At 45.2% G+C, this 12,758-nt stretch overlaps 1 protein-coding gene across 6 annotated transcripts in view; it reads left to right on the top strand.

The window, feature by feature from the left end:
* Positions 1-12,758, top strand: part of RBBP8 (RB binding protein 8, endonuclease) — a 109,480-nt gene that overhangs the window by 49,236 nt on the left and 47,486 nt on the right. For all 6 annotated transcript variants that reach the window (XM_029069718.2, XM_029069716.2, XM_029069717.2 and 3 more), the window contains one exon: positions 6,706-6,801. In XM_029069718.2, coding sequence (XP_028925551.1) covers positions 6,706-6,801 — 96 coding nt within the window. The remainder of the gene's footprint in view (positions 1-6,705; positions 6,802-12,758) is intronic.

Raw genomic sequence — 12,758 nt, 5'->3', positions numbered from 1 at the left:
ACTGGTCTGCTGTGTGACCTTGGACAAGCCACACTCTGTGTCTGTTACCTTATCCGTAAAATGGGGATTTAGACCGTGAGCCCCGTGTGGGACAACCTGATTCGCTTGTCTCTACCTCAGCACTTAGAACAGTGCTTGGCACATAGTAAACACTTATCAAATACCGCTATCATCATTGTTGTTAATATGCTTTATTTACCAGCATGTATAAAATCTACCCTGGTTTAAAATCATAAATTCAGCTCTTTTATTGATTTTTTTTTGTAGTCCATAAATACCCTGACTTCTCCGCTTCATCTGGCTGAACTGACATTCATCAGCTCAGATCTAAGTTGTTTCATCAAAGACCTTCTGTTGCGACTTACTACGTAGGGAGTGAAATGTTTCGGGCAAAGGAAATTTATCCATTCTACAAGTCCCTCATTGTATACGTGGTAGCCTTATGTAGCAGTTCTCGTTCACTCTGACCCTGTCAGGTTTAATATTTCAGCGTTGATAACCAGCTGGACAATGAGCTCCTTATGTCGTTCTGGGATTGAACGTTGAAGCTAATGATCTTGGAAAGGGTGGGTCGGAGACCATTCGTTAGGAAAACTCGATGCAGAGCCAAGATGTCAGTCGCTTTTGTCGAGCAATATTAAGACCCTGGAAAACATCATTTTTGTGTGTAGTACATTGTTTTGCCATGTGATTTCAAAGTGAGAGCTATTTTCTCAGAGTAGTGTCTGTAAAGGAACCTTGAAACTCAGCTCTAGAGATCCATCAGCTGAGCCGAACTCTTATTACATTTTTAATTGATGCCTCCTTCTCGAATGCTCCAGAAGCCCGCGCTTCACACCTCTCTGGCCTTAGTAGCATGGAAATTTTATGGAAAAACCTCAACCAAATTTGCATCTCACTTTTCCCATTTGATCGGAAGAGGAGCCTAAGCAGAGGGAAGTTGGCAGAGTTACTGTTTTTTGCAAGTGAAAATAGTAATCTGTGTGGAAAAACAGAACAAAAACTCTCAAATGCCAGAGATTAATTTCTGCCCCGTCGTGGGGAGAAAATATTCCTCGAGCAGAAGTGCGTCAGTCCATGCAAAGCGAGGTCTCTAGCTTGTCTGAGATCAAAAGGCCGGGGGGTGGGACAAAGCAGACTTTTGTCTTTTTTTTTTTTTTACTTGCCTACTCTGGGGCCCAAGGGAAGCCCTAAGAACATACACTCAATCCATCAATCAATGGTATTTATTGAGTGCTTACTATGTGCAGAGCACTGTACGAAGTGCCAGGGAGAGTTATACATCAGTTATACATCAGTACAGTTATATATCAGTATAACTGACACATTCCTTGCCCACATCTACAGGGGACTGCTATCTCTGAGCAGTGAAGGCAGGACCTTCCAAGGAGCGTCTGGGCTCTGTGGGGTGAACCAAGAGCCAGCCACTGCCATAGTGCTGAGCCAGCCACACTTTCTCCCATGTCTGCGTCAGAATTTGGACTTGAGAGAATTAATAAAAATAATAATTGTGGAGTTTGTTAAAGCTCTTGCTATGTGCCAGGCACACTGGTCTAAGCATTGGGGTAGACAAGCAAATCAGTGGACCCAGTCCTTGTCCCACATGGGGCTCACAGTCTTATAGATCTATATATGTATATTTACACATACACGTGTATATATATATATATATATATATATATACATACACATGTATCTGTAATTTATTTAGTTATCTATTTCTATTAATGTCTGTTGCCCCTCTTGACTGTGAGTTCATTTTGGCAGGAATGTGTCTGTCATTATATTGTATTCTCCCAAGCACTTAATGTAGGGTTTTGGACACAATAAGCATTCCTTAAATACCCCTGAATGAGTGAATGAACACCAATTTACAGATGAGGGAACTGAGGCCCAGTGAAGTGACTTGCCCAAGGTCACACCGCAGACAAGTGGAGCTGGGATGAGAACCCAGGTCCTTCAGACTCCCAGACCCGTGCTCCTCCAGTAGGCCATGCTGCTTCTCAGACTGAGAGCCACTGTAGTTTATTTTAAAAATTCGTCTCCCCCTCCTTTGTGGGTGGGGATCACAGCTACCAGCTCATATTGTACTTTGCACAGTGCTCGGCACAGCGTTCTGTGTAGGGGAAGCGCTCAATAAATGCCTTTGGCTACTATACTGCATAATAATAATAATAATTGTGGTATTTGTTAAGCACTTACTATATGTTAAACACTGTTCTAAGCACCGGGGTGGATCCAAGCAAATTGGATTGGACACAGACCCTGCCCCCCATGGGGCTCATATTCTTAATTCTCATTTTACAGATGAGATAACTGAAGCCCAGAGAAGTGAAGTGACTTGCCCGAGATCACACAGCAGACAAGTGGCAGAGCCAGGATTAGAACCCGTGTCCTTTTGATTCTCAGGCCCGGGCTGTATCCACTATGCCATGCTGCTTCCCTGCACATGGCCCAGGGTCTATTTGAATTCTTATTCCCTCAGCTCCCCAATTCCTCAGAGCAGAGATGTGCCGTTGTCACCAGCCAGAAATCAAAAAAGGGCAGTAGCATCACTGTGAGGTGGTATTAATAGCTTTAGGCACTTACTCCATACAAATCACATCTCCCAACCTCCCGGCTCTCCCCACTTCAGTCTATACTCTGCTCCCTGGATTATCTTTCTACAGAAACGCTCTGGACACATCACCCCGCCCTCCTCAAAAAATCTCCAGTTGTTGCCAGTCTACCTTCGAAACAAGCAAAAGCTCCTCACTGTTGGCTTCAAAGCTCTCCATCACCTTGCCCTCTCCTACCTCACCTCCCTTCTCTCCTTCTACAACCCACCCCATACACTCCTCTCCTCTGCCACTAGCCTCCTCACGGTGCCTCATTCTAGCCTGTCCCACCGTCTAGCTCTGGCCCATGTCCTACCACTAACCTGGAATGCCCTCTCTCCTCACATCCCCCAAACTAACTCTCTTCCCCCCTTCAAAACCATACTGAGAACTCACCTCCTCCATGAAGCCTTTCCGGACTGAGCCCCTCTTTTCCTCTGCTCCCCCTTCCCTCCCCATCACCCCGACTCCCTCCCTCTGCTCTACCCCCTCCCCGCCCCACAGCACTTATATGTACATATTTATCATTCTATTTATTTTATTAATGGTGTGTATATATCTATGATTCTATTTATCTACCTTGATGCAATTGATGCCAGTCCACTTGCTTTGTTTTGTTGTCCGTCTCCCCGCTTCTAGACTGTGAGCCCATTGTTGGGCAGGGATTGTCTCTCTCTGTTGCCGAATTGTACTTTCCAAGCACTTAGTACAGCGCTCTGCACACAGTAAGCGCTCAATAAATACGATTGAATGAATGAATTAACCGGAAGAGAATTAGACCCCTGTCCCTGAAAGGTACACCATCTGAGAGGAGACTGGCAACGGACCCCAAGGAAAGATGGAGCATCAAAAACAAGATAAAAAGATGATGATCGAGGCAATCGATGGTATTTATTGAGCACAGTGAGAAGGTTGACTTGCCCTAGGTCACACAGCAAGCAAGTGGTATAGTTGGGAATTGAACCTGGGTCTCCCAACTCCCAGTTCCGAGCTCTTTCCGTTAGGCCATGCTTTTCTCTTTTTTGCCCACTGAAACGAAATCCAAACTCCTGCTCTTCAGATTTGAATGTTTTGGGGATTTGTGGGGTTTTTTGGTTTGAGTTTTTTAAGTTCTCTACACTGGAAGTTCGTCGTGGGCCCGGAATGTCACTGTTTATTGTTGTATTGTACTCTCCCAGGCGCTTAGTACAGTGCTCTGCGCAGAGTAAGCTCTCAATAAATACAACTGAATGAATTGGCAAGAGCATACTGTTAGGGAAACTGTTGGACTTTTTCAAAGCTAAGACACTTCTGAATTTAGGCCATCCTAAAATTTGATGCTTTGGAAGAGTAAAATGATTTTAGAAAGCAAAACATGCTAGCATTTTAAAAATGACTTAATATATGTTCAGTCCTTATTGTTACGATTGTTCTCACTCTCACTTGGACTGTGAGCCCCGTGTGGGACAGGGACTTTGTCTGACCTGATTCTCTTGTATCTGCCCCTAGTACGGTGCTTGGTACATAGGGCTTAACAGATACCATCCTTATAATTATCATAATTATGAGTATGACGTCTTTAATTTCCTCAGCAGTAGCTCACACCGATATCTTCATCATTCCCATCAGCCGGTCGTTTGCATTTCTAGGGCAGAGCGCTGTACTAAGCACGTGGGAGTATATAATAGAGTCGTACAGCGTCGAGAGAGAATGAAGTTAGTCGGAGGAGGTAGGAGTCCTCAGACTTCCCACGGTTCCAGGCAAACCATATTTAGATCCAGACCTAAACACAGCTTCCCCTAGGTTTTAAAGGCAATAAAGGCAGCCTTCCCGTACCAGGCAGCCTGCAGCCCCGTCGGGGAGACTGGTCTGAACAGCAGAACTCAGGTTTTAAAGAGGTTCTGGAACCATGCGTGAATCAGTCGATCGTATTTATTGAACACATACCATGTGCAGAGCCCTGCGGTTGGGAGAATACAATTTAGCAGCCACATTCCCTGCTTAGAGTCTGGAGGGGGGAGATTACAGTCCAGAGTCCCGCCAGTCCCCTGCCGGTGAAGAGAAGGTGGGCTACGTGGTGCCGTGGGATGGGAATACAAGTCAAAGAGCTACACTGGTGAGGCAGAGCTGAGTGCCGTGATAGACTGTGCGCTGGGCAGTACGCTGGTCAAGGACGCAGCTGCGGGCAAGGAACTAGGAAACTGGGAGCGGCCCACATGGTTTGCTGGCTGCGGTCAAACAGAAGAGCCTCTCCTCGAGCAGACGCCCTGTCAGGAATGACGGACAAGGTGGCAAAAGTGAAATCTAGGCCAGGAGCTGTATATGTCCAAAATGACAGATGGGGGAGGGAGAGAGAGAGAGTGCGTGGAAAAGCAAGAGCTCGTTTATGCGTATGTGTGCGCACGTGATGTGGCAGTCACATCTCTGAGTCCAAAGGACAAATACGTATATAAGAAAAAAATGTCTGTGTGTAAGAATGAATGAATTTATTCATTCAGTAGTATTTATTGAGCGCTTACTATGTGCAGAGCACTGTACTAAGTGCTTGGAATGTACAATTCGGCAACAGATAGAGACAATCCCTGCCCACTGACGAGCTCACAGTCTAATGCGGGAGACAGATGGACAAAAACAAGACGACTTAATCGCAATAGAGTCAAGGGGATGTACGCCTCATTAACAAAATAAATAGGGCAATAAAAATATATACAAATGCGCACAGTGCTGAGGGGAGGGGAAGGGAGAGGGGGAGGAGCAGAGGGAAATGGGGATTTAGCTGGGGGGGGGGGCAGAGAGGGAGCAGAAGGAGCAGAGGGAAAAGGGGAAGCTCAGTCTGGGAAGGCCTCTTGGAGGAGGTGAGCCCTCGGTAGGGCTTTGAAGAGGGGAAGAGAGTTAGTTTGGCGGAGGTGAGGAGGGAGAGAGTTCCAGGACCGCGGGAGGACGTGACCCAGGGGTCGATGGCGGGATAGGAGAGAACGGGGGAGGCGGGGAGGTGGGCAGCAGAGGAGCGGGTGCGGGATGGGCAGTAGAAAGAGAGAAGGTAGGAGGGGGCAAGGTGATGGAGATCCTTGAAGCCCAGAGTGAGGAGTTTTTGTTTCGTAAGGAGGTTGATAGGCAACCACTGGAGGATTTTAAGGAGGGGAATGACATGCCCAGAGCGTTTCTGTATATATAATATCAATCATATTTATAGAGCACTTACTGTATGCAGAGCACAGTACTAAGCACTTGCGAGAGTACATTGTAACAGACACATTCCCTGCCCACAGCAAGCTTACGGTCTAGAGGAGAGGAGACAGACATCAATAGAAATAAATGAATTAGAGATATATACGTAAGTGCCGAGGGGCTAGGTCGGGGGAAGAATAAACGAAGCAAGTCAGGCCATGCAGAGGGGAATGTATACATATATATATATACATACATTTTCTCATTTTTTTTTTGATATATATACACATTTTTTCTTAATGTATTTTTTCATATATACACACACACTTTTTTTCTTATATGTGTATAAACTGTTTTAGAGGACTGGTTCAAGTATTCCGGAGTCTTTTGCCCCATAAAATTGAAAGAAGAAATTTGATCCTTAGGTGCTTCTGCTGAATTGACACAAGAACTGCTATTAAAACATGGGTTTAAAAGAAACCAGATGCCTTACACACACTGATAAGTTTTATTGGGTAAATAAATATTCTGGAAAGATTGGAAGGCATTGTGTTTCTCTGACCTGAAAATGATTCATTTTTGTAGTCGTCGTATTCCAGATTTCTTTAGGGATACTTTGTGGACGAGATGTAACTGTTTTGCTTCTGAGTAGTTAGAGAACCAAATCGTGAATTTCAGTCCCATAAAGGTGTTTGAACGCAAAGGAATACTTTGGGTACATTTGTGGTGGTAATTTTTTTTTCCCCGGAGGCCATTCGTAATATATAAATTGTATTTTTAGTTAAAATTATCACTTGACAATTGTTTCCAATTATCCACTTTCTGAAGTTTGAGAAAAATGGCAGTTGAGATTGGCATAAGAGTCATAGGAAGAGGTCTATATTAGAATTTCACCATATAAAATAACAAACTTTATTTCCTAAAGTTTTTAAATATTTTCCCTCCCTTTTTTTGTTTTAAGAGATGCACAAAGGCTCGAAGAATTTTTTACCAAAAATCAACATCTGAGAGAGCAACAGAAAGCCCTTCACGATACCATTAAAGTTTTAGAAGATCGGTAAGTGAAACTGGTAATTACTTCAGTACTTCTGTTTAAATAGGGACAATCGAATATACATTCGAATTTTAGCTTTACCTTGTAATTACACTTGGAATTCAAATCCTATTTTTCCTGTCAGCTCTCAGATTTAATGAAAGGTCTTCTTGTCTTTCTGTGTTCTCCTTGAAACACTTCACCCCACAGCACTTATATACATAACCGAAATTTATTTAAATGCCTCTCGCCCCTTCTAGACTGAAAGCTCCCTGTGGGCAGGAAACGTTTTCTAACATCTCCCAAGCGCTTAATACAGCGTGCTCTGCACCTAATTAGTGCTTAAGAAGTCCCACTGATTGATTTTTCCTGTGACATAGGCCAGAACAGTCATTTGCACATAGTAAGCGCTTAACAAATGCCATCATTATCACCACGACATTGACTTGACACCAAACAATACATTTCTGATGAGTCAAGTCCGATGCCTCTTCCTTCAGAGGCTTTCATATTAAACACTGACAGTTAATGCTCATGCTCTAATAATTAATGAAGTCAGTTGTCATCTCCTCTTGCCCTCCCACCCCCACAATAAAAGAAGCCTTTCACATTAAACATTGACAAACATCGATCGACACCCAGTTGATTCGGGCTAGTTCTTGATGAAGTCCCCTCCCTCCCCTCCAAAAAAAAAAAAAAACTGTGACAGATTAATCACCTCGATTCAAATAAGCCTCGCTCGAGAGGAATCTGAGGCAAGGTCACAGGAGGTGGAGGAATGTGGCCGGACAGTAAGAGCCTATATCACTTGATTAAGAATCGTAAAACTTGGTTTAAATTTTTTGGTTGATTTTTCGTTTTTGGAAATTGCGATTAGAAAAATTTTCAGAATCACTTTTAGACCGTTCGTTTGGAACTCGGTCACAACCCCTTTTCCAGTGGACGGGTAGGGCATCGTCTAGGGACACAAGAAGCCGCGAACCAGACACAGCCATTCACTCCCGATTAAAGTTCACGCATGTGTATTATATCCCCAGATATTCCTGGCACCGGGTTGGTATTAAGGAAAGAGAAATTTAACTTCACCATTTCTACGTACTTCTTGTCTGGTGGTATTTGTAATATCTGGTAATTTTTTTATTAGATGTTAGTGCACATTCAGTTAGAGTTTTTGGTATATTTTGGGTCCGAAAGCCGTAGAAGAGATAATGGAGGGTGTTATGATTTGCTTTAGCGAGCTTGTGTAACCCATTATAGGGTGTGTGCGTATGTATCATTAAAATTTATAGACCATATAACAACGTAAATAATGTAAACTTATAAAGATTCATGAGGTTAATGTTTTCCTAATATCTTTAAAAGGTAACATGAAGTCTTGCCAGGATGACTCGGTGGTTCTAGCATTTGCTGTTCACTTTTTAGGAATTTAATGGGTGCTTGGGGTAATGTTTTGAAAGTGCTTTGAGATCTCTGGATGAAAGGTATTGCATGATAGGTTTCCAGTAAAAGCCAACAGTAGCATTGTTAAATACCTGTGTTTATACGGTTTGTTTTATTTTATTTTTACTACAGTTCCAATTAAATTTACTACCCTCTCCTTCCAAGAGCACAGTGTGCTTTATGAAGACTGGCTGGTTCTTCCCCCTTCCTCATTAGGATATTGTGAAATACATCATATAAAACAAAAATGAGCCTAATTTAAATGAGTTACACTTCATTACAAATCCCTCTAAAATTCCAGAATGATCAGTGGCTGAGAGTCCCGTCTCTTTACCAACTCTATCGTATGGTACTCTCCTGAGCGTTTAGTGTAGTGCTCTGTGCAAGTAAGCTCTCTGAAAATACGATTGATTGGAATGGAAAATTATTGGGTGTTCCCCACCACAGAGAGTAGTGTAGAGATATTCCTAAGAGAGTAAAGAAATGATACAATAAAAAGAGTCTCTATAAGCTGTCTTTCTTGGACTCTTCATCTGCCCATCGTCCCTTTTCGGTGGTTTATATTTTTTATGGTACTTGTGAAGTGCTTAATAATAAAAATCATAATAATTTTGGTATTGTTAAGCACTCACTGTGTGCCAGGTACTGTACTAAATGCTGGGGTGGATACAGTCCCTGTCCCACATGGGCCTCTCTGTCTCAATCCCCATTTTACAGATGGCGTAACTGAGGCCCACGGAAGTGAAGTGACTTGGCCAAGGTCAAACAGCATTCACGTGGAAGGGCTGGGATTGGAAGCCATGACCTTCTGACTCCCAGGCCTGTGTTCTATCGACCACGCCATGCCGCTTACTTTGTGCCAAGCGCTGTACTGAGCACTGGGGTAGATTCAAGATCATTAGATTGGACACAGTCCCTATTCCACAAAGGGCTCACAGTCTAAAAAGGAGGGAGTAGGATTTAATCCCCATTTTACAGATGAGGAAACTGAGGGACAGAGAAGTGAAGTGACCTGCCCAAGGACCAAAGCTGGATTTGGTTTCTGCCCCTAAGGCTTACAGAAAACCGAGGGAGCGGAAGCTTTGCTTTACCGTCGATAACAATAGTAATAATGATGATGGTATTTGTTGAGCGCTTTCTATGTGCCAAACACTGTTCTAAGTGCTGGGGTAGATAGAAGGTAATCAGGTTGTCCCACGTGGGGCTCACAGTCTTAACCCCCATTTTACAGATGAGGTACCTGAGGCACAGAGGAGTCAAGTGGCTTGTCCAAGGTCACACAGCAGATAAGTGGTGGAGTCAGGATCAGAACTCACGTCCTCGCTCCAAAGCCCGGGCTCTTTCCACTGAGCCATGCTGCTCTGCCCCATCTGCTCCATCTCCACTGTTGTCCGTTCTTCACCCACTACCCGTTTTGGGAGACTCCTCCCAAACCTACCTTCTCACCGTACCCTGCCTTCAATTTTCCTTTGTCCCGCCTCTTTGCTCTGCCCGCTCTCCTTACCTGCTTGGAAATCCCTCTCTCCCTATTACCAGTTTTATCCTTATTCTTCCTCCTGCGCTCACTATTTCAAAACCCCCTCTCTTCCACCATGAACCCTTTCGATTCCAGTCTCTTCTGTCCCAAATGGCCAGTATCCCGGATCCGCCACTTGTCTGCTGTGTGACCTTGGGCAAGTCACTTCACTTCTCTGTGCCTCTCAGTGACTTCCTCTGCAAAACGGGGACTGAGATTGTGAGCCCCGCATGGGGCAGGCAATGTCCAACCCGTTTTGCTTGTATCCACCCCAGCACTCAGCCGATTAGACTGTAAGCCCGTCAGTGGGCAGGGACTGTCTCTATCTGTTGCCGATTTGTACATTCCAAGCGCTTGGCACAGTGCTCTGCACATAGTAAGCGCTCAATAAATACTATTGAATGAATAAATGAATATAATACCTGGCACCTAGTAAGTGCTTCACAAATATCATCGTTATTATTATTATTGTCCCTCCTGACCTGACCCTTTTTTTTAAACCAGTGATGTGTGTGGTGCCCTGAAAATGGTACCAGGGAAAAGTCTGGCCTCCCGTCAAAGTGGTCCAGCTCCCTATCTTTCCCTCTGGCAACCCTCTCCTTGCCGATTTATGCGAGTGTAGATTTCGTGGTGGTTTCAGGGCCTTTTGGACTTGGACCCTCCTGATGCGACAGGGCCCCAAATCCCCCGGCTAAGGATCAATGGCTGTGAACGGCTCCGGGCTGTTCAGGGCGGGTGCCGCCGCCACCTCTGGGCTCGGAGGTGACGGGACTGGCCGCTCTGCCAAGGCGGAGATGCCAGGCGTGGCCGGGCTGAGTCCGCCGGGGACTGAAAGGGAGGGAGTTAGCGAGCGGTCCAAGGAGAGGGCGAACCCCAGGGCCGTTCTCGGTGGCTGGTGGAGAGCCCAAGGAGCGTGGGGGTGTCGGCTCACCTCCGGGGTCTGGAGCTCCTGTGGAAGGGGGGCAAGGGCTGGGAGAAGTGGCATCGTCCCAAGCCGGGGTCTGCTGCCGAGACCACCTAGCGCAGCAGGGCCGGGAGGAGAAAGTTGCAGAGAGGAGGCCATCAGACCAAGTCAGTCAATCATATTTATTGAGCTCTTACTGTGTGCAGAGCACTGTACTAAGCACTTGGGAAGGTACAACGATAAACGGAAGAGCTTACAGGCTAGAGAGGGTGACAGCCATGAATGTAAATAAATAAATGACAGATATGGACGTAAGTGCTGTGGGGCTGGGAGGGAGGATGAGTAAAAGGAGCAAGTCAGGGCGACGCAGAAGGGAGTGGGAGAAGCCAGTTTCCTGCGCCTTGGGGTTCAAGGAGGCAGGACAAAGATCTAGGCTTCGGGCGGGCCCGGATCGTGGCAGCACAATTTTCTGACTGTCCGGGTCGTCTCCCCCGGCCCCCACTTGCAGCCGGGAAAGCCACCGGTTTCCAAAAGCAGCCTGGCCTAGGGGAAAGTCAGCCCGTCGACTGTATTTACTGAGCGCTCACTGGGTGCAGAGCACGATATGAAGCACTTGGGAGAGTACAGTACAACAGTAATCAGACATATTCCCAGCCCACAACAAGCTTACGGTCCAGAGGAAAGAGCATAGCCTAGAAGTCAGGGGACCTGGGTTCTGACTCCAGCTCTGCCAGTTTGCTGTGTGACCTTGAACAAGTTACTTTACTTCTCTTAGAACAGTGCTCAGCGCTTAGAACAGTGCTTGGCACATAGTAGGCGCTTAACAAATACCCTAATTACTATTATTGTTCTCTGACCCCCTTTCCCTCATACTTAGACTGGGGAACAGGGACTGTGTTTAACCTGATTTACTTGCAATCACCCCAGTGCTTAGACCATGGTAAGTGCTTAACGCCCATTATCGTTATTCAAAAAATATATTGGGGAACAGTGGGAGGAATAGGGAGATGGTGTTGGGGTTACAGAGAGATCAGCAAAGGTTCTAGGATTAAAGGGGTCTGGTCGTCACATCGCTTCTGATTCGAGAATGAAACGTAATCGAATGTGAGTTTAGGCAAGTATTGTTCCTCGAAAGCATGGCTGTGTGGTGACTGGCTATTTGGGGAGATTCGTGTTCCTTTATCCTGAGGTCTGGGGAAATGGATCCTTTCAGAGCATCAAGAAGCTATCATTTGAGGAACGGCCTGGCCTCGTGGAAAGAGCACCGACCTGCGAGTCAGAGGACCTGGGTTCTAATGCCGCCTCTGCCACTTGCCTGCTTTGTGACCTTAGGCCAGTCACTTCACTTGTCTGTGCCCATTTTCCTCATCTGTAAAATGTCAATCCCCTCCTCCCTCCTACTTAGACTGCGAACCTCATGTGACAAAGGGACGTGATGAACTCGAATCTACCCCAGTGTTTAGAACAGTGGTTGTCGCATACTAAGCTCTTAACAAATGCAATTATTATCGTCATTAACCTTCGAATCCACTTTTATTTGGGTGAACCGATGCGTTCGTATCTTGAATTCGTGTATTCCAAAATCTGAGCTGTTTACGCCCGAGCGGGTAGATTTACAGGGTTTGTAGTCATTACTGTATTAACCCCAAGCTTTTAGGTCTTGTGCAAACTGGAACACCAGAGACGTAACAGAAATGCTAAGTCGCTTAAACGAATGCTTTAATATGACCGTCCTTTGGTAGAAATTTTGCAGCGTCTTGGTTAGAGATTAGTAAAGGGAGTCTGTAATCTCCGTATTTATTTGGGGAATTTAAAAATGTAAACAAAGGCCTGGAGAACGTTTTTTCAAAGACTTTCAGGAATGTTTTATTGACTGAAGTGCAGAGCTGGTATTTTAGAAGAAAAAGAGCGAACGTGTTCTTTTTAGTAGCCTAAATCCCTTTTGAGAATTCAGTCGGTTATATTGCAATTCAGAGTTTGCCAAAACGTAATCGTTTTCGGCCCAAGTGGTCTAATGATATGTTCAGTTTATCCTGCTTCGCCTATCATTCTCCAAGAACATAAACACATTGATCCCGAAGACTGAGCTTGAGATTTCCTCACATAAAAAACGTGGGTTTT

The sequence above is a fragment of the Ornithorhynchus anatinus genome, chromosome 7 (assembly GCF_004115215.2).
Source record: "Ornithorhynchus anatinus isolate Pmale09 chromosome 7, mOrnAna1.pri.v4, whole genome shotgun sequence".
NCBI lineage: Eukaryota > Metazoa > Chordata > Mammalia > Monotremata > Ornithorhynchidae > Ornithorhynchus > Ornithorhynchus anatinus.
This window is presented reverse-complemented; position numbering and strand designations above follow the sequence as displayed.